The 27,903-nt window shown below is 40.6% G+C and overlaps 1 protein-coding gene across 1 annotated transcript in view; it reads right to left on the bottom strand.

Annotated features, from left to right (window-relative positions):
* Positions 1 to 27,903, bottom strand: part of THADA (THADA armadillo repeat containing) — a 1,857,831-nt gene that overhangs the window by 619,026 nt on the left and 1,210,902 nt on the right. Inside the window, exon 29 of the mRNA XM_053712286.1 lies at positions 10,918 to 11,086. Within this exon, the coding sequence (XP_053568261.1) occupies positions 10,918 to 11,086 (169 nt within the window). The remainder of the gene's footprint in view (positions 1 to 10,917; positions 11,087 to 27,903) is intronic.

Raw genomic sequence — 27,903 nt, 5'->3', positions numbered from 1 at the left:
TCCCAAATATGAAACTGACTGTCTGAAAAAGGAACGTTGAACATCCTGAATCAAGGCAAATAAATGTTTAAACACATATATTTAGAACTTTATATAAAAGTGCCCAACCATAGCTTAGAGTGTCACAGAAAATAAGACTTACTTACCCCAGGACACTCATCTACATGTAGTAGAAAGCCAAACCAGTACTGAAACGAGAATCAGTAGAGGTAATGGTATATATAAGAGTATATCGTCGATCTGAAAAGGGAGGTAAGAGATGAATCTCTATGACCGATAACAGAGAACCTATGAAATAGACCCCGTAGAAGGAGATCATTGAATTCAAATAGGCAATACTCTCTTCACATCCCTCTGACATTCACTGCACGCTGAGAGGAAAACCGGGCTCCAACCTGTTGCAGAGCGCATATCAACGTAGAATCTAGCACAAACTTACTTCACCACCTCCACAGGAGGCAAAGTTTGTAAAACTGATTTGTGGGTGTGGTGAGGGGTGTATTTATAGGCATTTTGAGGTTTGGGAAACTTTGCCCCTCCTGGTAGGAATGTATATCCCATACGTCACTAGCTCATGGACTCTTGCTAATTACATGAAAGAAAGGTCTTCTTCCAGGCGTGTTCATCATCCGGAGCAAAAGCTGCGCGTAGCTGGCTTCCCCGATGCGTGGATCCTCAGTGGCGGTCCTCAGCGGCGTGGAGGCTCCTCTTCATGCAATAGTCTGCCGCACACTGAAGATTTAATGCAAAGTACCCCATTTTTATTGAGGTATCTTGCATTCCTATTGGCTGAAATTTTTAAATCAGCCAATAGGATGAGAGCTACTGAAATCTTATTGGCTGATTTGAACAGCCAATAGGATTTCAGTAGCTCTAATCCTATTGGCTGATTTAAAAATTTCAGCCAATAGGAATGCAAGGTACCCCAATTTGAATGCGTTACCGTCCATTCAATTTTTAGTGTACGCCAGAGATCTGATAAAGAGGAGCTTCCACACCGCTGAGAACCGCTGCTCCGGATCCACGCATCGGGGAAAATCGCTCCGCACCTCACTCCGTGCCGCCTTTGCTCCGGATGAAGATAGAAGATGATGGAGCCACCTGGAAGAAGAGCTTCACCGCCGGACTTCAGGAACGGTGAGTACCTATTTGGGGCTTAGTCTTTTTTTTTTTTTTTTTTGGAGTGGCTTTTTTTTTTAGATAAGGGTTTTTTTGGGATGTAAAAGAGCTGAATGCCCTTTTAAGGGCAATGCCCATACAAATGTCCCTTTTTAGGCAATGGGTATCTTAGGTTTTTTTAGAAAGATTTTTTTTTATGTTGGGGGTTGGTTGGGTGGAGATAATTGGTAAATTTTTTTAGGTAAAGGAGCTGTTTAACTTAGGGCAATGCCCTACAAAAGTCCTTTTAAGGGATATTGTTAGTTTAGTATTAGATTATAGGGTGTTTTTTGTGGGGGATTTTTTATAGGTATTAGTTTAGGTTTAATTTTTTTATTTTGGATAGCTTTGTTTATTTTTTTTCTCTAATTTTACATTTGTTATTTTTTGTAATATTACCTTTGGGGTTTGTATTTTTTATTGTCTAGTTTATATATAATGCATTTTATATATATATATATATATATATATATATATATATATATATATATATATATATATATATATATACATATATATATTGTTTTAAATATTCAGGATTTGGGTATTTTTACCTATACAGTATATCTATCTCTCGCTCTCTGTATGTATATATATATATATATATATATATATATATATATATATATATATATATATATATACATACACACACACACATATATATATATAAATAGAAATAAATAAAACAATAGCCACACTCACTGGGTTTATACAACTGTGATTTAGCTTAATCAAACAGGTTTAATTAAACTATATCGCTGTTGTTTAAACCCAGCAAGTGCGTATATAGGCAGCCTATTTTAATTTTAAAAATAAATAATTCACCAGCTCTATAAATATCTCTTCATATGGAAATACAGGCAACTAGTAATACGAATTCCAATCTCACACAATGTCTGATGGTAATAAACATTTCTTTATCCAAATTTTTTTTATGAGAGAGACCAGGATTGAATTAAGTCCGCATTACACGCTATGTGCAGTGACAGAATGCTAAATTAATACATATATACAGTATATATCACTAAAATTCTTAATGTTTGCAACAGGAGCTTGTAACTGAAAATATTGACAGTAAATTGCAAAAAAAAAAAAAAAACACAAAGGAGATACAGACACAAAACCTAGAGATTTGATGACAAACAGCTACTCTACCTATTGCAATATAAATCTTACTCCAAGGCTCCAATATTTAAACAGATAATATATTTAAAAGAATTAACTGCAGAGCTGGAAAAAAATGCACACTTGTTATTACAGATGCAACATAGCCATGTGCAAATGCGGACTTCTGACAAACTGAGTGTCTGTGGAATGATGAGGTCAGAGGTCAGTTCTGTGTGTTGACAAGGGGCTACTCTGTTTACAAGAAACTGCAATTAATATATTTTTTTCTTTATGTAACAATTCTCTAATTGATAAAATGGCTGCTAATTTAGGAAATACAATTATTATTTTTATTGAGCTTTAAAAATAAATAAATATATATCTATCAATTTACTGATCAAGCCATAGGCAGTAAAATAAATCTGTGTTTTGATGCTAATATCAAAGGCTTCTCCAATCAGATAACATTATCATACTGCTAAGAATAACAACAAAAGGTATGTGAAGAACAAATATCATCAGTTAGAAAACATATAGCTGTAAAAAATATGCATCAATGGTTGTTTATAAATACAAACATAATATCTTAAATAAAAATATTAATGTTAAAGAGACATAAAAAAAAAGAAAAAGAAAATGTTGTGATGTGATAGAGCAATACAGTACAGGGGTCTAGATAAACACATCTGGTGAGCCAACAACAGAGATATGTGCAAAGCAACCAATCACCAGCTAGCATCCAGTAGTGCATTACTGCTGTAGTAAATACCTAGGTATGCTTTATAACAAAGGATACAGAGAGAAGGAAGTAAATTTGAAAATAGGAGTAAATTGAAAGGTTTCTTAAAATTGCATGCTTATCTGAAGTTTAAATTTGACTTTCAAGACACACCAAGTGCTGAATAGTTAGTGCAATAGTGACTGTAACTATGGGTAACCCAACCTAAATAATTGGACAATCTCATGGGCAGGACAAAAATATATATAAAAAAACCTTGTACATGATATCTAAGGCAATATTTGTCCCTCGGGATGCACAAGGACCCTCTGATGCTTGTTTTAAAAAGCTCATAATCCCTTCCTTAAATCTTACACAGATTTAAATTTTAATTGGTACTGCATGTGACTGAAATATGAAGCACATGGATGCGTGATCATCTAACGCTACTCCATTTCATTTCCCCATTTTCAATGCACAATGTGCTGCCCACATGACCTATGGTTGCCAAAAAACACTGTACTACAATTAAGTAGCAAATAAAAAAGAAAAGTAGACTACAACTCTTTCAAAATAGACCCCTGCAAATTGTAGCAATTAAAGAGATGTGTTTCTATTTTATTCATGATTACCTACATTACCTAAAACTTAAAAGAGATATTATAGAGTTAAACTGTACAATTAGGATTAACCTATATAAGCCAACTGGTAGACCATCAACTACAATGTATCAAATCTTTTGACTCCCTAAAACAAGAATTTAAAATAGATAAAGATTTATTTGCCTACCTCCAAACTCGATGTTACTTATTTAAATTAGTCTCTGAGCATGGGTGGAGATGGACCTGGGGTAAAATTGATAATTGGTTGCTTCTAGCTAAGAATGGAATGTTATCGGTTTCACCAGGGTATGAGTTATTAGTCTAATGGAAAGGTGAACTAAATCTAGCGGCAATTGCAAATAAATGGGATATTTTTTCCCTGAGAGGGATATAGATCCAGCCCTCATAACCCAATCACTTGCTGCATCTCTTTATACAACCCTATCAACGACATGGCGAGAATACCACTTAAAATTGCTAAACCAAACTTATTATACAACATTAAAAGGGCACAAATGGCACAACTCTAACTTTAATGAATGCCCGAAATGTTCCCTACCAGAAGATGACCTAGTACATATGCTGTGGTCGTGTCCCAAGATTGGACAGTTATGGTTAAAGGTGGAATATTGGGCCACAAGGGTTCTAAAGATCAACCCTGTGGATCTTACACTTGCAATAATACATCTTTCTTAAAGGGGAAATCCATCTACAGGTATATGATAAAATTGTTAACATTATAATCTTAGTAGTGAGGAACCTAATATTCAAAAAAATGGAAAGATAAAGAAGCCCCCAATCTGACGGAAATCTAAAATTATTTAAAAAAACAATGTATTATTGAACAACTTGAAACAGACCGAGACATTATCTTATTTTTTTAAATGTGGGCCCCATTTATTAAAACACTATCCCCAGGTAAAATTGATCAATTAATCTATCCTTTTAGGAATTCTGAGATAGCATTATTGGTAATCTGGTAATTTATGTAACTCTATCTACATACCTTTCTGAAGCCATAGACAGACTGGTCGGAGGTAGGGGGAGAGTGGAGGAGAGGAGAACTAGTAGTATTCAAGTATCTTTCATAGTCATTTTATCATTTCTCTCCCCCCCCCCTTTTTAGTTTTGTTTTCCCTCTATTACCCCAGGGCAAAAATGGATTCTCAGAGGGTGGATTTAAAGGTCAATGCAAAAAGGAAGAAAATACTCCCTGCTAAAGTTTCTGGAGCTGCGCCTCCAATGGATGTGTGTTAATGTGGAGCTGCGCCTCCTATCTCTAGTTTTGGTAGACTTTTAGTTCATCATTGCACAATGGGGGAGCTGCGTCTCCTGATTATCATTCAAACTCTTCACCAATAAGGAGCTGCGACTCCAAATGGATACTTATACACTATTTTCCTCACAATTAGCAAAATGATGTTTTACAAGTACTGCTCCAACACCTTCTACAAGTGTAGGGGGATCTGGCAATTTACCCTACCTACTTTGTGTTTATAATTCTTTTTTTTTTCTCTCTTCTCTTTTTCCCCTTTTCTTTGTTCTAAAATAAGATAAAATACCCAACAGATTATGAGGCATGAAACAAACTAAAGTTATATTTGTTTAAATGTCATGCAGCCAGAATTAGGTGTTGAGAAATATGTTATATATGTGACTCAATATTTAGCTCTACGCCCTGCGAGGCGGGAAACTCTGTGATTTATAATTTAATAGTGTGCCCAGCACAGCAGGAAAACTGTTTGTTTTGCGTTTATGACTTTTCATATTTTGTACCCTCTATTGGATATAAATAAAAAAAAAACACTACTCCATTTAATTTCCCCACTTTCAATGCACAATGTGCTGCCCACATGACCTATGGTTGCCAAAAAAACACTGTACTACAATTATGTAGCAAATAAAAAATAAAATAAAAAAAGTAAACTACAACTCTTTCTAAATAGATCCCTGCAAATTGTAGACATTAAAGGGATTTGTTTCTATTTTATTCTTGATGACCTACATTACCTACAACTTAAAAGAGCTATTATAGAGTTAAACTGGCATGTTGTAATTCATTAGAGCAAGTCATTTTTTCACTAGTGACGCTAAGAAGCTATTAACCTTTCTGGACCTGCAGAGCACTGCTGGTCCTCAGCGGAAACTGCCGCTGATCCAATCAGCAGCGCTGATGAATAAAAAACAATGTGTGTGTTTAATGGGTAATGCACAGGCAGAAACCTAAATGTCTACTTTCCTAAAATTGTATTTAAAATCCACAAACTGCTGGGGAGATTTTTTACCTTTATTTTATGACTGCAGTATAGAAAATGTGAACCTGTGTGGAACTGTGCAGTGAATAAATAACATTTAATGGAACTATTTCAGGGTAGCTGATTCATGGTTACTATACAAGTAGAAATGCGCAATATGAATTCTGCACCTAAGCTGTAGACAGGGAATAAAGTAGGCACGGCTAAGACTATCAATAATTTATACTCACTTTTTTTTTGCTTGATTTATTAAAAGACAATAAAGCCAAACATCTATGGTAGTACAAAAAGGAGGTGAGCAGTCAAAATCACTTTCTATTTTCATATCTTTAGATCATTTTCCATTACTTCAATTAACTTTTCAATCCCTTTTATCCCTTTTTAATATTTTTTTTTCCATATTTCATAGCATCTGCCCCCCCCCCACTGCATTTCTGTCTTCCGCATATCATCCATTCCCAAAATCAATGTTTGTTTTAAAAAAAGAAAAATAGTCTTAAATATACAATCTGTGTAGACTAAATGAATCACATGTAGTTACAAAAACAAGGTGCAAATTATTTTCACCTATTTCATTCCTTAACAGAATTTAAGAGCTATATTAGTAGGGAAACGATTGTTCAGCATGATGTATGTATAGGATTTAAACATGTATAAAAAGTAATAAGACTCCAAAGCACATTAAAACCTGAGTCACAGGGGAGGACCAGGAAAACTCCCAGCCTAGCTAGTGCCCTGCTTGGAATCAGTGAGCTTCAAATGTATCACAGATGTTTTTCAGTGCCTGGATGCAGGAGGTGAAAGCATTAATAACCTGCAGGTAAAATAATTCCATTGGAAGATCATATGGAAAAGTTATTTTCACATCTAGACTGTTTGGAAGATATGAGGATCTCTGGAGCAGTAAAAATAAAAAAAAAAAGCTAAGGAATAGAGAATACTTTATTTTATTATAAAAAAAGAAGTCTTATCCAACACAGCACGTTGCAGTTGTAATAGCATCAGGACAGTCACGCAAGTTATACGTTTGCTGCTGCTTTTAACATTTTAAAAGCACAAATATTGGAAACGTAGAGTTTTATATATTCAGAAAATCATGAACATGCACATTTCTGAAAGGATAGTGGTTCCATACAAACAGGAGCAAGGCTTGTACAGATGACAGTTACAAACAATACAGCTGGGCTTTAAAAAGGAACAAAAACACATTGGGATAGTACAGACATAAATATAATGATTTAGCTGTATCAGGGTGTACAATACACTGCTAAAACATATAACCACATAAAATAGGTTTAAAACAAAGTTTTCTGAATGCAGACAGAAGGTTTGAACAAAGGGATGAGCAAATGTTTGATAATATATTTTAAAAAAACAATGCTGTCCAAATTTGTTAATTCAAATTAATATACAAATGTTTGGCCAAAATTCTAACATTCATTCATTGATATAGAATGGGTCTATGAGAACTAACATCTGAAGTATCAAAATGTAACATTCAAAGGATTGCTCTCAGACATTTTAGTTTAGGAAACAAATATTCAAAGAAAGGAAACCAGAAATTAAATGATGAACAAAATCCCACTTTATAGCCTGGTGGGAATAAGACCTCTATCTTCCTGTCACTCAACTGAAGCATGGCTCTCTTAAAGGGACAGTAAACACCATGAGAATTTTATATAACATGTTAAGGAACATATTTTCTTTCATGATGCAGATAGATCATACATTTTTAAACAACTTTCCAATTTACTTTTATAATCAAGTACTAGTTTTCTTGTTATCCTTTGTTGAAAATCAGGGATGTAAGCTCAGGGCTGTGCACGTGTCTGCAGCACTATGTTATACATTAGCAAGAGCACTAGATGGCAGCACTATTTTCTGACATGTAGTGCTTCGGACATGTGCAAGCTACCTATCTAGATATCTATTCAACAAAGAATAACATGAAAGAGAAGCAAATTTGATAATGAAAGTAAATTGGAAACCTTTTTAAAATTGTATTCTCTCCTTTCTTATCCATACCTTAGCTCTCATTAACTTCTTTTTATGTTAAAATCTTGGTAACTAAATTGCACCATCTCACAAAAATACTCTGCTACAAATCTCCTCACCTACTCTTCCTCTCCATCATGCTGCTTTTAGCATCAGGGGACATCTGTACAAATCCTGGACCCTCCCTCATTCCCAACCTTACCCAGTCATGCACACCTTACAGAAATGTTAATAAAAGGAACAAACATAACCTTATTTCAATCCCATGCCTCCCAAAGGCACACACTCCTTTCACTTGTGCACTATGTAACTCTCGCTCTGTCTGCAACAAACCTACAACCACTCACGACCCGTTTGTTTCTAATGCTTTCAACCATTTACCAATTACAAAAACCTGGCTATCCATAACCCCTAGGCCAGGTGAGAGACATTGTGCTGGTATTGGGATACTGCTCTCCCCCTCCTATACCTGCCTCCACTCCCATCGCTCTCCTTCTCCTCCTTTGAAGTCTCCCCCCCCCCCCTCTCAGAGTGGCAGTCATCTATCCCACTAAAATCTGTTCCTAATTGGCTTTTACTGATAACAACAGCAAGACAATTTATGTTATACTAACAATATGACATTGATTAGATCTTTGTTTGTGGGCTAAAACCGAGATTAGTTTCTCTAAATAAGGCAAATTGTGAGTGACGTTTGGCAATTGATAAACAAATGTAGTTAAAAGGATGACAATTTGTTATAAAAATGTTTAGAATTGGTGGATATGTTATTCTATAGCAACATAACAGAAAAGTCTTGTAATTACAAGTTGTTTACTATCCCTTTAAAAGAAACATGTACCCCCTCCCCAAAAATCCAAGATGCAAGCTCAATTAAAAAATGTGACGGCGTTGCATTAAAAAAACAAAAACAAAAAAAAAACAAATATAACAACAGAAGGGTCATATTTTTTGGGAACAAGTTTAACGTTCAAGCCTACATAAAAAGAGGGTTGATTCAGATAGAATTTAAACTCTTGCATTAACATGAATTTTTAAATAAACTTCCATGTGTAGTTAAATGTTTGACTTCAACACATTAAGGTTTGTTCAGCCAAAAATGTTCTATATGAAGAGCTTAAAATCTCTTACATCTCAAATATTTTTGTAAACTTTATAGTCATTTATGAATTGTCTCTAATATACAAATAAGAAAAAATATATTAACTGTCCTAAGTGATTAATTAACTTAATAACAGGGTACTCTGAGCTATCTAGAATTTGAAATTTTATAATTACATCATACAGAGAAGATAAAACTACATAATAAGCACAGGCTAAATGTGTTCACAAGCAAACACAATTTAAAACATGCCCAATGCACATTTGTTTATCCATCACACACAGGTGTGTTAACAAATTAGTTACTTAAGCAAGAGAGATACTTAAACCATGTACAAAAATGAGCTGAAAATTTCTTGTAAGTTTGTCATATCGGTCTGACTTGACTTTTAAAATAAAAAAATATTAACTGTCTTGAGTTATTAGTGACAATCTAGCTATTTTTTTAATTGTGTTTGCTTTGCAGATTTACATTTTAATGACATAGAGACTATAAGAAAAAAACAAATAAATACATTCTTGATTGACCAGACACCGGTGAAAAAATGTTACTTTATCTGCTCATTTACAAAATGTCCCAACATAGACTTGGCAAAGGAGATAAGGAGAAAAGTATATTTAAAACCAAGAAAACCAATGTTAGAACATGGTGGTGCCCATTACTTTATAGCAGGGGGTTTCAAACCTGTCATAAGGCACCATAGCAGGCCAGGTTTTCAGGATTACCTTGGGTGAGAGCAGGTTAATAATCATGTTTAGCGATCAACTGATTATTTCACCTGTGCTCCAGTACATATAGCCTGAAAATCTGGCCTATTAGGGAGGTCTGAGGACAGATTTAAAAAACCCTACTTTCTAGAAACTAAACTTTTACATATTTCTTCAATATTATTTTTTTTTTAAATAATTAAAAAAAAAATAGAAACAAAAATACATCTACATATTATTCTCAGGCAAAGTTTTGCTTTGAATTAATAATTCTATGTAGCTTTTATTTATCAGTGTGTAATCTCCATTTAAGAAACAAACTATGTTCTCCTCCTCTAATTCTTAATGTCTACGTTGCCTATTTTGACATAAAACATTTTATTTATTGCTCTAGGCTCTGTCTAGTGTAAATAATTCCACTTTCAGGGTTCATATAAGCTAGTTAGGGTGATATTTGCTCTACAGTCAGTCAGTCAGTCTGTATGTCACAATCAGTTTGGTCTGGCACCAGGCCAGTAGGCAAAACTATTCATCCGCCAAATCTCAAAACAAAATGTGAATAAATCAATACAATGCATATAACAGCCAAAAATCAATGGATCTCCAGATTGACAAAACATATGGAATCAATCTAAATGTTATCATAACTATCTGGAATAATTTATATCAGTTACAATATTTAAAAAAACAAACAAAAAAAAAAACTTATAATGATCCATTAATAAAAACATTGTTTTATCATAACTTTATGGCTTTATAGTTTGAAAACTAAGTCTCAATATCTCCCCAAAACAAAAAGATACATCTAATTACCAAAACAGACATGTATTTAATGTAGCTTTACTCAGATGTTCCTCTATCTCTTCCATGCAAATTTTTTTTTTTTTTCATATATTTATCTCTTTTAAAGTAATGAACCAACTTACTCTAAATATTAACAAGTTGTATTAGTCTGGGTGATACATATACTCATATACACAAATCTAAACTTTCTAAATAATAGTGGGATATTTATAACTGCTAAATTACAGAATAGTAAACATTGTTTCCTATATACATCTCTCTAAGAAACACTAGAAAGATATATGCATGCTCTAATAAGTTACAATAATAATACAATCAAAACAAAATGGCAGCATTGTACTGTTCCATTTTGTAATGCTAAAGGCACATACAAAAACACCTGGGGAATTTGTTTTTCCTGGAATTTAAAGATTTTAGTATTTACATTTGTTACTTTTGTAAAAGAAAATAAACAAACTGCACTTACTTGTAAAAGTGTCCCATGAATATTGTTCTGTTTTAGAGTTGGACTGGACGAATCTGGAAGGCTATTTATTAAATTGATTACAGTCTGAGGAATGTTGTCAATCATAAGAAAAGGAACAAGAGCACGTGCTGCCATTTCCCGTGAACGGTATACCGGTGAGTGACCACATCTGAAACATATAAGTGATCAATATTTAGAGAGTAGGAGAGAGATCTTGCTTAAAGGGACACTCAGGTCAAATAAAATTTTCATGATTCAGATACAGCATGTAATTTTAAACAATTTTCCAATTTACTTCCATTAAAAAAAAAATGTGCACAGTCTTTATATTTACACTTTTTGTGTCACCAGCTCCTACTGAGCATGTGCAAGAATTCACACACTATATGTATATGCATTTGTGATTGGCTGATTGCTATCACATGGTACAGGGGGAGTGGAAATATACATAACTGAAATTTGTTAGAAAAAAAAAATCTACTACTCATTTAAAATTAGAGTAAATGCTATTGTATTGTCTTGTTATCTTGCATTTGTTGATTATGCAAATCTACTGTGTTTACTGGTCCTTTAAAGGAAAAGTAACGTCTAAATGAAACTTTTATGATTTAGATAGGTCATTGTTATTTTAAACAACTTTCCAATTTACTTTTATCATCAGATTTGTTTTGTTCTTTTGGTATTCTTTGTTGAAAGCTAAACCTAGGTAGGCTCATATGCCAATTTCTAAGCCCTTGAAGGACAAATCTTATCTCAGTGCATTTGACAGTTTTTTTCACAGCTAAAAGGCATTAGTTCATGTGTACCATATAGATAACATTGTATTCACTCCCGTGGAGTTAGTTATGAGTCAGCACTGATTGGCTAAAATGCAAGTCTGTCAAAAGAACTAAGGAAAGGGGGCAGTCTGCAGAGACTTAGATACAAGGTAATCACAGAGGTAAAAAGTGTATTCATATAACTGTGTTGTTTATGCAACACTGGGGAATAGGTAATAAAGAGATTAACTATCCTTTTAAACAATAAAATTTTTGGTGTTGACTGTCCCTTTAAATAAATCAAAGATGAAATTGAAATCAAATAAAATATTTAAAAAAAAAAAGTTAATACATAATCCTGAAAAAACTAATGTATGAATAAATTACAGTTCACTTCCTTGACACTTGTATCTGCCATGAGGGAAAAAAGCAGTATTAGAAATTTCTACCATGTTTCACTTTTGCTACGAGAGCAACATTTTATGTGAATTAGCAATGACCTTTCAGCTTATATATAATTATTTTGTGAACAAACTAGCTTTCAAAAAACTTAAATTATGCTTACCTGATCATTTTCTTTTCTTCAGACGGAAAGAGTCCACAGCTGCATTCATTACTTTTGGGAATTCAGAACCTGGCCACCAGGAGGAGGCAAAGACACCCCAGCCAAAGGCTTAAATATCCCTCCCACTTCCCTCACCCCCCAGTCATTCTGCCGAGGGACAAGGAAGAGTAGAAGAAACATTAGGGTGAAAAGGTGCCAGAAGAACAAAAAATAAGAGACGCCCCCCAGAAAAATTACGGACGGGGAGCTGTGGACTCTTTCCATCTGAAGAAAAGAAAATTAGCAGGTAAGCATAATTTAAGGTTTTCTTCATAAATAGAAAGAGTGAACAGCTGCATTCATTACTTTTGGGAAAACAATACCCAAGCTATAGAGGACATTGAATGCTAAAACGGGAGGGCACCGGGCCTAAAACCCCACTCCACAAAACCCAGCTTCGTCCGAAGCCGAGAAAAAAACTTTGAAAAAAGGAAAAGGCCCAAGGACACTGACCTGCAGATAGTCCATAAGCCTAGCTAGAGATCGCAGGAACTAGACTCGACTGGGCCAACAAGCCTCCAAGAGACACCGTCAACCGGCAGTCGGTCTCTCAACAACACACCCCTTACTAAAGAAAGGGATAAAACAACTGTATTCCCCAAAAAGGGGAAGGACACGGAGAAGACAGTCAATAAAGGATTCCAGAGAACCATAAATAGGGCACAAACCATAAACGGAACCCAAACGAGCCCCAAAGAACACAAGGCAAAGAAAACCCAGAGAAACCGGGGCCAAGCCAACAGAAACCCAACCGGACTCGCAGAACAAGGGAGGCAACGCCCAGACCTCAGTTTGCACAGAATCAACGGGATCAAGACCCAGAGACTGAAACAGAGAAGAGAATCTTCCCTAAACAAAGTGCATCCGCACCCTAGAAAAGTAACTGAAGACAAAGGACCACAGAAACCGTAAAAGACAGTTCAGAACATCTAAATATTCAGAACCAAAAACCTTGTGCAGCAAGCTCATAGGTAAACACCTGACAGTAACACCTGAAGAGTCAAAAACACTGCACGCAGCCATCATCCAAAGATAACTCTAAAAAGTTGAATACTTGCAAGCAAGTGCAAGCAGTTGAGGTTAGATTCAAACCCTAACCTACAGCTGGCTAGGCATCCAGCTAACCAGAGGACACCGCCAGTCCATCCCACACAATCCTGAACATGGAGAGTAAGCAGAACCCCCAAAGGGAGGCTCACCAACCTCAAATAACTCGAGGGCAAAAATAGCAGAGCAACAGAACCAAATCCTGCTCCAACACCAGACCAGCCCAAGCGACAGGCACGTCTGATAGAAAGGGGAAACAAAATGACCCCAACTACAGGTACCCCAGGGAATGGAAGAATAATGGGGGAATCACCCACCCCAACAGAGTTTGGGCGTCAACAGATTTGCTCCTCCAATATAAAGGCACTTTCAAGGAAAAACCCATAGGACATGGTACAGAGAAAGTGCAAAATAAAGTCTTCGGAAGACAAGGCACAATTTGTCTCGACACGGAGAGATTACTCTCCAACAGGTGGTCAAACAAGCTACAAAGCAGCAAAACTGCTACTTTTACAATATAAAAGAAACTTGCTCCGAGAACAAGAGCCTTGAGAGAGGCCTGAACTCACGACCTATAGAATATCTTCTGCTATGGAAGCTAGCTGACACCAAAGGTACACGTCAGATTAGAAAGTAGAAACTTAGTCTAGGTGCAAGCCCACAACTTCTGCTTCTGAAGCAGTGGAGATAACCAATACGCCTCATAACCCTTACAGGGCAGGACAACATCCCCCCCGAGAAAGGAGGCCCCACTTCTTAAGATATCAAACTACTGCCCCAAAAGGGGAGGGCACAGATAGGAACAGCACACATGCCCACAAGGACGTGAGAGGCCGTAGGCTAATTAAGTGAAGACTGAATGAAGAATCATTCAGACACAACTGTTGATACAACAGAGAAAAGCTCCCCATAAAAAGGAGCATACTCCTCGTGTCGTCCCGACCAATCCACAGGATCATCAGTCTCCAGACGTCCAAAAGGCTCTGATACAAGAACCCTGGACCCGGAGCCGTCTCGAAACAAACAACACACCCAGGAAGCATAGATAACCCATCTGAAAAATCAGACCTCACAGGGATGAGATCCGGGCTAGAGAACACCCCTAGTAGGAGGCCAACTCCCCCCCAACAAAGTGCTAGGCCGTAGTCAGCAACTACTCTATACTGGACCAGGCGATCCCACGCCTGACGAGCCCCGGTTAATGGAACACTGACAATATCATAAACACACTCCTGGAAGATGTAAATGTGCCAGCGCCAGAGATATGGCCATGCGGAACCGTGTTGTAGAGGAAAAAAGCCACCCTCCAGAGAAGGATAGCCCACATTTGGGTTACCTGCATGTGTAGTAAGAGTTGGTTGTAGAGAACACACCTCGTGGGAAGCAGAATCCTCAGAGGCGGATGGCTCAGCGGCCCCCTGGTTCCCCAATCCCGAGGAACGGAGCACTCTAAAACGGCATTCGGAACATAACTGATGGGCATGTATCACCCGGGCCAATTCATATTCTTCGCAAGAAGTAGAATCAGAATCAGAGACATCCATCTCCAAAAATCAGAATCCTCCATAACTGGGATATTGATATACAAAAAAGACCAATAAGAAAAATGTAAATGGCACCTTACACCCCCAATGGCTAGGGTACTCAACACCTCCTATGAACCAGAATTGCTCCGTCTCCACACGGTCAGGAATGCGGAAATGGATACCAAAATGTGACCACGCCCGATCACAAGGTGTACCATGCACATTCCTGGGCAAAAAAATAAACTTATTCAGATGTTTCAAAATAGATTTTAAAACAATTCTAAAATGTCTGCAAAATGAAGGCTGATTCATGCCCACCACAGCACTAGAGATAGCCTGAAATGACCCGGTTGCCAGGAAATGCAAAACAGCCAATAATTTTAACAATCCAGGGATTGCCCTTGCTCTTTTTGTTCTAGGATCAATGTCATTTTGTATAAGGGCATACAGATTGAGTATACTTTGCCTATTAATCCTAAATATTTGCTTAATCTCCTTATCTGACAATTGTTGTAGTCCACACCTGGGTAGAAACACTATTGGGACTCTTAGGCGTCTCCATAAGAGGATATTACCAGCATCAAGACGATTTTCATGGCCCCTTGCCAAAGAAATAGCAGCCAAGATCAAAAAATATTCCATCATCTCTCACGAAAAAAGGGGAGAAAATGCAATGTTCTTCACAATGGATATGGAGAACTTTCGTGGTCGTATTTGTAGGAGAATATTAGGTTCTCTTATGGCGCTAAATAATGATAAATATGAAATTTGGTGATCGTTCAATCGATTTGCTAAACATACGCCATAAAAAGCGCTTTTTTAAGTTTCATTTGGCGCACATGTGCGCCTTGGCGAGATATAATAGAGTGGGAGAATTTGCTTTTTTTAGGTCGTATTTGGCTTTCACAAATAGAAGAAAATTTACAACGGCATATTTATAGGCGCAAATGTAGGAGAATTGCAATGATAAATGGAGCCCTTAGAAATTCTCAATGTAGCCACTGTCAGGGTGCCAGGAATCAGACTGAGATGAGAAGTGCAAAAATAATCACAACTTTATTAATAGCAAAAAATAATAAAAGTCCACAAGTCAAATAACAAGCCAGGAATCAAAACCAGAGCTGGTAGTCAGACGAGCCAAGTCAGGAGCCAAAGCGAAAAGTCAGACGAGACAGAATCAGGGACAAGGAAAACAGCAGAGTCAGGAACAAGCCAGGGATCAGGAACCAGGAAGGACGTCAGGCAGCCAGGTAATACACAGGAACTCTCACAAACAGGTCTGAGACAAAGCAAAGGCAAAGCATACTGAACAGAGGCCCTTTAAATAATAAGTGATGGGGGCGGAGCCTGGAGGAGCACAGTGATGGCTGCTTAATCACTGTGCTCTGTGCATTGAAAGCAGATAAAAAGCTGCAAAAGTTCAAATAATGAGCTAAACTGGCTAAAATATAGCAGACAATCTTCCTGAGACTAGTGGGACAAAATTGAGCCGAGGTAAATCACACTGAGGAGAGCCTGCACGGCAAGGATTCAAAACAGACACCCACGCAGTGAACACCTCAGCGCGCCCGCCATTAAGGGAGCCGGTCACAGATGACCATGGAAACAAGCAAAGGGAGGTGAAGATGAAATCCATCCGTTACCGCAACACAGCTTGACCCGGCTCCGGTAAGAGATCTCAATCAGCCATTTGATGCAACGCAACACGTAGTTGAGATAAGAGGAGGGGGAACTGAAAAGTGCTATAAGCCGCCATTACTACACTGCCCTAACAAGATCTCTGGCATATAACATATTACACTGCTTACAGGGACAAGCACATAGCACACAGAGGCATAAATGTACATATCTTGAGACCCCTGCAAAAAAGCTTCAGAGAGCAGAGGATTAGACGACAGAGATTACAAATGACAGGGCCCCAGCATCCGGTACATAACAAGGAAAATGTAAATGCGCAATCAGCAATATAGATATATCCCAAAGCCATTAGCAACTATCCAGCTACTGAAAAGTTCACCCCCTACACAGGGCAAGAGCCAGATGATACCATAAAGCCCCAAAGATTTATTTAGGGGAACAAGAATGTGAAAGGCAGATATCGAAGGCCTGCAGAAAGTTATATACCAGCAGCTAAGAGAAAAGAGCTCATCACAAACCGCACAACTATTTGAGGCACAAATGTTTATATATGCTAACGGTTCTATGAAGCTAGATGTTAATTCAACATATGAAATAATGGGACATTGATACTCAGATCTCAAAGATATTATATTTAGCACTGCCCATCCGGCCTGATTTATCTGACTACAAACAAGGGACAGAATATTCCCCTTCCCCTTCTTTTCTTTTTCTTTCTGCATAAAATATATTTGCTGGTGCAGGGGACAAATATGTCTGTTAGGAAACAGAATAAAGCAGGACCCAATGCAAAATCGCAACATCCCTTTTTTAAGTCATCTAAAGGAGATAAAGGTCTAAGGACAGATACTGTACCATCAGAGGAACACATGGACTCTGACACAGACTCCCAAACCACTAATGCAGATCTGACCCCAGCAACAAAAGCAGATATTAAAAATCTTGTATCTAAACAAGACATCAACACGATGTTCGACAAGATGTGGGAAAAGATGGATACTTTACAGACCACAGTTACCACTAGTCTAGCAGAAATTAAACAGGATACCACAGACCTAGGAACCAGAGTTGAATCGCTCGAAGAGAAAGAGGAGACAACATTGGAAGAGATAAATGCATTGTCCCAAAATATGACCTCCCATCAACAAGATATAGCTGAAATTCATGACAAGATGGAGGATTTAGAAAACAGAAGCCGCCGATGCAATCTAAGGTTGAAGGGAGTCCCTGAAGCCGTCACACCTTCGGAGCTACCTGATTTCCTTTTGCAGCTATTTCAAGCTATTACAGATAATAAAGAAGATGGCAAATACGAAATAGAGAGGGCGCACAGGGCCTTACGAGCAAAACCCAAAAAAGGAGTTCCACCAAGAGATATAATAATAAAGATGCTGCGTTTTCGAGAGAAAGAGGAGATAATGACAGTAGCAAGAAAGACCCCGACTTTCAAATTTAAGGGCTCAGTTATCCAGTTCTTTCAAGATTTATGTATAAGAACACTACAAAGACGAGGTACCCTGCGCCCTCTCACACAACTTCTACGTAAAAACCAGATACCCTACAGATGGGGATTCCCATTTTCCCTCAATATTCAACACGATGGGAAGAACTTGTCAATTAAAGATCCAGCAGAGATCCCAGAAATATGCCAATACTTCAAACTCAACTGCCCAGACATACCTACCTCACCCCAGGGAAACAAATAAATACATCAGCCCTCCCAACAACCAATGGACAGATGGTCCAAGGTGGCAAAGAAGAAGCAAAGAACCTAAAGTCCCATCAACCTTACAATATCATATTAGGAACTTAACCTTGAAAATAACTGAATCAAGTTGCAGCATTTGGGGGGGACCCTCACAGGAATACACTCCTAATGCTGGAAGCAGTTTGCAGCACCATATCAGGAACTAAACTAAAGGACAAGCAGAACTGAGTTGCAATAATCCTGGAGGACCTCCACAGTAATGGACTCCTGATGCTGAGGACAGCTTGCAGATGAGTACACTTCTGTAATCTGTAAAATGTATATATAGATTGGGGGGAAAGAGGGGGCTTCATGTTTATTTCTCCTCTGGGGCCATTAGCTTCAGAGGATAAAACAGGTATGCTATGCACCAACTAAGACTGTCTTTGGAGCTGCCAAATAAATGGAGGTAGCCTAAAATTAATCTGAACTTTATCACACTAAGACTGCTCTTAAATACGCATCTAGCTTTACAATGCACATCCGCCTAGATGTGTAATCAACGAATGTTATTAGATGTTATATATAATTTACACGTTACTGTTTTTATGTTTTATTGTTCTATTTTTTGTTTTTTAGTTAATGTTATCAGTTCAGTATGGGATTTCTCATACTACACAGTTACTAAATTCAACCGGTCACATACTAGGTATCTTTACCCAGACCCTCACAAGGTGTCACGACTACTAAGAAGAATATTTAAGGTAAATTATAATATGAATGACTATATGATGTGTTTCTGCCTGATTGCTTGCAAAATAGTTTTAGATCCTTATTTCAAAGCACACTTAAAAAGCAATGGTTATATTAGAGATCACACATACATTATAAAATATGGATACATGGACCATTAACTTAATATCCCACAATGCTAGTTGTCTGAATTCAGATATCAAACGTAGGACAGCAATCACACAGTATAAATCCTTACAAGCAAATATAATTTTCCTCCAGGAAACTCACTTTATGACAGCTCAGATACCTAAATATTGGACCAGGGCTTTTCCACAACATTTTCATTCCACATCAGACGCAAAAAAACGTGGGGTATCTATACTTATACATTCTTCATTACCTGTTACAGAAGCATTAGTTATTTTGTTGTGAAGAAACTTATTTCCCAGCAGCAATGCCTGAACCAGCCAAGCCAGCGCCTAAGAAGGGCTCCAAGAAAACTGTAACAAGTATCATTTCATAAAGGGTTAACTCTGTTCAGTTTTGAGAAAACTATTTTCTGAGGCAGGTTTCCTAGCATATTGTGTACTGTAATTAAGTTTGTGATAAGCATTCACTGCTAGGTGAAGGACTCAATTGTTTTCTTGTGTGTACTTGTTATCTGCGGTGGCCTGTCCAAGGGCTTTGTCTAAATGTGTGATGGGGGATTTTATGCTTCCCCCCCTGGGAGTTCCCTGTGTGCATGTAACCTAAATAAAAAGCAGGCTGGGCATCCCAGTCCTCAGTTCTTGGTTGTCCCTCAATCGCAGCGTTGACTCGTTTTTGTGGGCAGAAGGGTATCCTAGCTGTACTACAGCTAAGGGGGATTATTCTACATTTGCGAGACTCATATAGAATACTATGGAAAGCAGTTTCTCCCCTCTTCAGCAATAGGAATCCAGGCTACTAAGCGGTCCATCTCTCAGCGAGACTAAGGGTAACCGTAACATTTGGCGGCAGCGGTGGGATTTTTCCTGGATTTCCTAGGAGAGGTACAGAACGGATGGAGAGCGCTTACGAAAAATTGAAGCGTACAACCCTAAAGGATTTACTTGAAAGCAGAGGGGGGTACGCCAGCAACTGGCCGAGGAGAGAGCTGATCGCAGAATTGACCGAACTGGATCAGAGCTTCACAATGGCGGAAACACCGACCACGATTAGTGACGAAAAAAAACAGGATTGTTCGGGAGAGGCTCTCACTGTACGGGCCGAACCCCTCCATGGAATTGGTACAGCAGTTGATGGCGGAAGCGGACAAGGATATACGAGAGACTCGAGCCCACGAACTCAACCTAGCGAACGCACACCGCAATGCTGAAGCCCCGCAGGTAATCATCCCTGTCGAAAATGCTGGGAGGCCCAAGATACCCTATGCGGCATTTCGACCCTTCCTAGAGAGCGAGACAGGGATTGATGAATATTTGGCGGACTTCGAAAGGCAATGTGCCCTGCACCAGATTCCCAACAGGGAGTGGCCCACGATATTGTCTGGGAAACTATCCGGGCGAGCCCTGGAAGCCTTTCGTACTCTGGGTGCTGAGGAAGTGACACAGTATGAGCTAGTTAAGGAGACACTGTTGCGATGGTACGCAGTAACTCCGGACGCGTATCGCCGACAGTTTCGGGGCACGAAAAAGAAGCCTAACGATACCCATATGGAATGGGCGCACCGAATGCGGAGAGCGGCAAATCACTGGATGAGCGGAAGTAAAGCGGTGACTGGTGAGGAAATTTTACAATTGTTTCTCTTAGAACATTTTTATAATGGCATGGAACAGCAAGGGAAGGAATGGCTGCGAGACAGGCGACCTTCTACCTTAGAAGAAGCAGCCAAATTGGCCGATGAACATTATGACTCCCGTCTTCACAAACCCAGAGAGGTTTACCGTGCACCCCCTCGTGCTGAATTCCGAGCCCCGGTGCCCGCAGGGCCCGCCCGACACTCAGGACCACCCAATAACAGCTCTGAGCGTCCCAGACCGACTTGCCACCGATGCAAGCAACCAGGGCATTTCATGGCTAGCTGCCCCCTTAATACGCACCAGACACCCAGGAATTACAATTACCCCTCTGGGGCATATCGTCCGGCCCGGACCCTCTGTGTTAACCAAGAGGCCCCTATGGAGGAATATTTGGGGCCGCTTCACGAGGCGGACCCTGTATATGCTGCCTCAGATAACCGCCAGCACCATCGGCAGAAGGTATGGCTCGAGGGGCGATCTACCAAGGGATTGAGAGACACAGGGGCTACTATCACGCTGGTACAGAGTCATTTGGTGCCGGAGCACAAGCGATCTGGACAGACTGTGGCCGTTAGAGTGGCGGGGGGGGATGTGTACAAAATTCCAACAGCTAAAGTGCATCTTGATTGGGGAGCGGGAAAGGGGGCTGTGAACGTGGGCATAATGGATAATTTACCTGCCGAAGTACTACTGGGCAATGATTTGGGCCCCATGACTTCTGCCTATGCTCCAGTATGCAACAACGAGGCGGACCCAGTGACTACACGGGCCCAAGCCCGGACGGAGCGAGAACTCTCACCAGTGCGGGAGACACAGGTAAGACCTACCCCGACCTTGCCTGACATGTTAGGCCCCATACCCTGGGACACCCCAGATGCTTTCGAGACAGAGTCTAAGACTGACCCGACCTTACAAAAGTACCGGGAACGAGCAGAGACCGGAGGGGGCGGGGCAGATAATGAAACATTCTTATGGGAAAAAGGGAAACTATACCGCTGGACAGAGAAAAGGGGACAGCGTAGGCGACAGCTGGTAGTGCCCCACAAATACCGTCAAGAAATCCTCAAGATAGGCCACGACATCCCCTTAGCAGGCCACCTAGCTGTAACCCGTACCCTACACCGCATTACTCACACGTTCTTTTGGCCAGGGGTACACGCTGACGTTAGAACTTACTGTAACACCTGCGATGTGTGTCAACGAGTAGGAAGGCGAGGCGATCACCCTAAAGCCCATCTAGTAAATATGCCCATTGTAGAGGAACCCTTCAGCCGGGTTGCTATTGACCTAGTGGGACCACTGGCTACCCCTAGTCCCTCCGGTAAGCGCTACATTCTTACCGTAGTGGACTACGCTACCAGGTACCCAGAGGCTGTCGCCCTATCCAACATACAAGCGGATACGGTAGCGAATGCACTAGTACAGGTGTTCTCCCGGGTAGGATTTCCAAAAGAAATCCTATCCGACCGAGGCACCCAATTTACGGCTGAATTGACCCAACAACTCTGGCAGGTTTGCAAAATTAAGTCCCTCCTGAGCTCCCCATACCACCCCCAGACGAACGGGCTGTGTGAGAGGTTCAATGGGACCCTCAAGCAAATGCTCAAGACGTTCACTCAGGAATACCGAGACTGGGAACGCTTCCTGCCGCACCTCCTTTTTGCTTATCGGGAGGTGCCCCAGGAAACGACAGGGTTCTCTCCCTTCGAGTTGCTCTACGGAAGAAAGGTACGGGGACCCCTAAACCTGATCCGGGAGCACTGGGAGGGAGAGATGGAGACTGACGGTGTCCCCATTGTGCCATACGTGCTGGAACTTAGGGACCGAATGGAGCAATTAGCCAAATCCGTGCGGGCTAATCTCCAGTCGGCCCAGAGAAGACAGAAAGTATGGTACGATCGGGGGGCCCGAAAGAGAATCTTTACCATAGGACAAAAGGTGTTAGTACTTAAGCCGGTGAAGACAGACAAATTGCAGGCGTCCTGGCAGGGCCCCTACCAGATCGTAGAGAAAAGGGGAGACACCACTTATGTGATAGCTAGCTGCCACGACAACAATCTTAGAAAGACATTCCATGTAAACATGCTCAAGGAATATTTTGAGCGACCAGAGAACGTGATGGCCGTATGTTGTTCCCCTCAGGAAGGCCCCGACAGTCTACCCATTCCAGACCTATTAGAAAAGAGTCTCCCCACAGGTATAGTGGCTCAGGTTCAGATAGGAGACCGACTTAGCCCCACTGAAAGGGAGCAGCTCAACCAACTCCTACAGTCCAAACACCTCACCTTCTCCCCGAAGCCAGGGTACACTACTTTAACCACCCACCAGGTAGATACTCCGGGACAAGCTCCCTTGCGCCAGGCTCCGTACCGAATCCCCGAAGCAGTTAGGATAGGAATGAAGAAGGAGATCGATGAGATGCTCCAACTCAGGGTAATTGAGCCCTCCGATAGTCCCTGGGCCTCCCCAGTTGTCTTGGTGCCCAAGAAAGATGGGACCACCCGGTTCTGCGTAGACTATCGGAGGCTCAATGAAAAGACTGTGACGGACGCTTACCCTATGCCCAGGGTAGACGAGCTACTCGATCGTATAGCCAGGGGAAATTACCTGACCACTATTGACCTCTGCAAAGGTTACTGGCAGATTCCCCTGGCCCCGGAGGCTATCCCCAAGTCGGCATTCGTCACCCCATTCGGCTTATATCAGTTTAGGGTAATGCCGTTTGGGATGAAGAATGCCCCAGCTACATTCCAGCGCTTGGTGGATAGGCTCCTGGATGGCTTCCAGAGTTTTGCTTGCGCCTACCTGGACGACATAGCGATCCACAGTGAGTCATGGGAGGACCACTTAGCTCACATAGGAATGGTTCTGGATCAGATCCGGGCTGCTGGCCTGACTCTGAAGCCAGAAAAATGCCACTTTGGGATGGCCGAGGTACAGTACCTGGGTCACCGGGTGGGGTGTGGAAAGCAGCGACCAGAGCCGGCCAAGATAGAAGCTGTCGCCAATTGGCCCACCCCCATCACTAAGACTCAGGTCCTAGCCTTCCTGGGCACGGCAGGGTACTATAGACGGTTCGTACCAGACTACAGCACACTTGCCAAACCCCTGACTGACTTGACCAAGAAGAACTTACCTCGACAGGTCCTGTGGTCTCCCCACTGTGAAACGGCTTTCCAGGCTCTCAAAAATGCTCTAATTAACGCTCCTGTCTTGGCGGCTCCAGCCCTTAACAAACGTTTTATCGTCCATACAGATGCTTCCATGTTCGGGCTGGGAGCCGTCCTCAGCCAAGTAGGCGAAGATGGAGGGGAGCATCCAGTTGCCTACATCAGCCGGAAGCTCCTGCCCCGCGAAGTCAGCTATGCAGCGGTCGAAAAGGAGTGTTTGGCTTTGGTGTGGGCATTAAAGAAATTGACTCCCTATTTATATGGGCAGGAGTTCACTCTGGTCACCGACCATAACCCGTTGGTGTGGCTGAACCGGGTCTCTGGAGATAATGGCAGGCTATTACGTTGGAGTTTATCGTTGCAACCCTTCAATTTCACCATTACTTACAGACCTGGGAAACAGAATGGCAACGCCGACGGGTTGTCCAGACAAACCGACCTCAGCCCCGCATAACCAGCGGTCTGGACAGCCTTAGTCTGCCCTGAAAAGGGGTCAGACCGTGTCTGCCAGAGTGTTCCACAGAAAGGGAGCACTGTTACAGAAGCATTAGTTATTTTGTTGTGAAGAAACTTATTTCCCAGCAGCAATGCCTGAACCAGCCAAGCCAGCGCCTAAGAAGGGCTCCAAGAAAACTGTAACAAGTATCATTTCATAAAGGGTTAACTCTGTTCAGTTTTGAGAAAACTATTTTCTGAGGCAGGTTTCCTAGCATATTGTGTACTGTAATTAAGTTTGTGATAAGCATTCACTGCTAGGTGATAAGAAGGACTCAATTGTTTTCTTGTGTGTACTTGTTATCTGCGGTGGCCTGTCCAAGGGCTTTGTCTAAATGTGTGATGGGGGATTTTATGCTTCCCCCCCTGGGAGTTCCCTGTGTGCATGTAACCTAAATAAAAAGCAGGCTGGGCATCCCAGTCCTCAGTTCTTGGTTGTCCCTCAATCGCAGCGTTGACTCGTTTTTGTGGGCAGAAGGGTATCCTAGCTGTACTACAGCTAAGGGGGATTATTCTACATTTGCGAGACTCATATAGAATACTATGGAAAGCAGTTTCTCCCCTCTTCAGCAATAGGAATCCAGGCTACTAAGCGGTCCATCTCTCAGCGAGACTAAGGGTAACCGTAACATTACCCTTTGTACACAGGGAAACAATTGAGGACAAGGAAGGTAGATTTCTAATTGTGAGAGGTCAGATCCAGGGCACTGATATTACCCTATGCAATATATATGCTCCTAATGATAAACAAGATACTTTCATTAGACATATTACACATCTTCTGACAGAGTGGTCTCAGACGAGGACGATTCTGGCAGGCGATTTTAATGTAGATTTTACGCTACAATCTAGAGGATCTCACCTTACGCTCACTAATAAACAGAATAAGCAATGCAAAATGACTAAACTAATACAAGATCACCTAACCACACTTGCTTTAATAGACTCCTGGAAAACTTTATATGGTCACACAGACGACAGTCAAATTAGGCAGCATTCAGGTACCAAATAGGAAAAGAGTTTGGACATACGATCCAATCTGTCTAAAAGATCCTATGGTCCACAACACAATCACACAAAATATGTTGGAGTATTGGGACATTAACACGGGATCTACAGATAATCCTATTTCAACATGGGCAGCTCATAAGACTTACTTGAGGGGACTGCTCATTAAAGAAAAATCTATCTTACTCCGCAAAATCAACACACAAAGATTAACTCTCCAAAAAGAGATAGACACGCTAGTGAGACAACACAAACTTACACAATCTGGAAGTATACTAACACAACTCAAAGACAAGCGCACGAAACTGGCAGCAATTTTAAATGATCAGGCGGTTAAAGCAGCATTCCGACTCAAGACAAATTACTATATTTATACTAATAAGCCCGACAGATATATGGCGAATAGAATTCGCGAGGGAACAAAATTAGCCACAATACCACAAATTCAAAAACAAGATGGCACCACTACATCCCACCCGCAGGAAATTGTTGATTGCTTTGCCCAATACTATAGCTCGCTATACGAGGGAACTCATGTCAGCCATTCCCCACATACCGAAAGCATACTCACTAAATTATTAGACGAAGCCCAACTCCCCTCCATTACAGAGACAGAAAGAGATGACCTTAACAAGGAAATCACTATTAATGAGGTACAACAAGCTATCAAAGATTTGAAGCCAGGGAAGGCCCCGGGTCCGGATGGTTTGCCCGGGGAATATTATAAACTATTTAAAGCCTCATTAGCCCCACATTTAGTTAAATTCTCAAATTATATTATGCAAGGTTACGAGATTCCATCTGATCCTCTAAGAGCTAAAATAGTTGTCATCCCTAAACCAGGGAAAAACCCGAAATGGTGCACCAGCTATAGACCTATATCCCTTATAAATCAGGACTTGAAAATTTTCACTAAGATTTTAGCAAACAAATTGAAATATATCCTCCCAAACATAGTACACCCAGACCAGGTAGGGTTTGTTTTAGGTAGAGAAGCACCGGACAATGTTCGGCGCATAATCACTGCAATAAATCACCTAGACCACACTAGAACGCCTTCTCTGGTCCTGTCATTGGACGCGGAGAAGGCGTTTGACAGAGTTGACTGGACATACATGTTCACAGTCCTCGACAGAATGGGATTTGGAGGCCCCTTTGTAGAAGCCTTGAGAAGCATATACTCTAACCCCATGGCTATGGTAGGTGCCATGGGACATCACTCTGGGCCTATTTACATACGAAATGGCACGAGGCAGGGATGCCCACTGTCTCCGTTGCTATTCGCCCTATGCATGGAACCTCTGGCGGCTAATATTAGACGTTCCCCCGATGTAACAGGACTTAAAATTAAAGACACTGACTATAAAATCACCCTCTTTGCGGACGATGTTCTGCTGACGCTGACCAGACCCCTCACATCTTTAACAGGCCTCTATGATATCCTACAGAGGTTCTCTATTGTGTCAGGATATAAGATCAATATGGATAAAAGTGAGGCGCTAGCAATATCTTTACCAGCCCACACAAAAAAACTAATCGAACTGAATTTCTCATTCTCATGGGCCAAATCATATATTAAATACCTAGGAATTAAGTTAACAGTTCGCTATAGTGATTTATATAATACAAACTATCTCCCTGTGAATAGAGAATTGCGAAAGAGATATGGCTAAATGGAAGCTTCTTAACTTTTCTTGGTATGGCAGAATATCTGCAATAAAGATGAATCTATTGCCAAGAATCCTCTATTTGTTTCGGACCTTGCCTATACTAGTCCCGAAAAAAGACCTAAAAACCCTTCAGACAGATATTATCTGCTTTGTAAATGGCAAAAAGCAATCGAGACTCCCTTATAGAGTACTAACTAGACATAGACAATTGGGGGGGGGGGGTAGGGGTCCCTGATTTATTTAATTATTATGAAGCCTCTAGGCTGGCCCAAACTGCGCTGATGGGATCCTCAATAACACACTTGGGCCTAGATTTAGAGTTCGGCGGTAGCCGTCAAAACCAGCGTTAGAGGCTCCTAACGCTGGTTTTGGCCGGCCGCTGGTATTTGGAGTCAGTGATTAAAGGGTCTAACGCTCACTTTACAGCCGCGACTTTTCCATACCGCAGATCCCCCTACGCCATTTGCGTAGCCTATCTTTTCAATGGGATCTTTCTAACGCCGGTATTTAGAGTCGTTTCTGCAGTGAGCGTTAGAGCTCTAACGACAAGATTCCAGCCGCCTGAAAATAGCAGGAGTTAAGAGCTTTCTGGCTAACGCCGGTTTATAAAGCTCTTAACTACTGTACCCTAAAGTACACTAACACCCATAAACTACCTATGTACCCCTAAACCGAGCTCCCCCCACATCGCCGCCACTCGATAAAAAATTTTAACCCCTAATCTTCCGACCGCCACCTACGTTATACTTATGTACCCCTAATCTGCTGCCCCTAACCCCGCCGACCCCTATATTACATTTATTAACCCCTAATCTGCCCCCCACAACATCGCCGCCAGCTACTTAAAATAATTAACCCCTAATCTTC

This window comes from Bombina bombina, chromosome 4, assembly GCF_027579735.1.
Source record: "Bombina bombina isolate aBomBom1 chromosome 4, aBomBom1.pri, whole genome shotgun sequence".
Taxonomy (NCBI): domain Eukaryota; kingdom Metazoa; phylum Chordata; class Amphibia; order Anura; family Bombinatoridae; genus Bombina; species Bombina bombina.
Note: the sequence above shows the minus strand (reverse complement) of the source record. Positions and strands in the feature narration are given on the sequence as shown.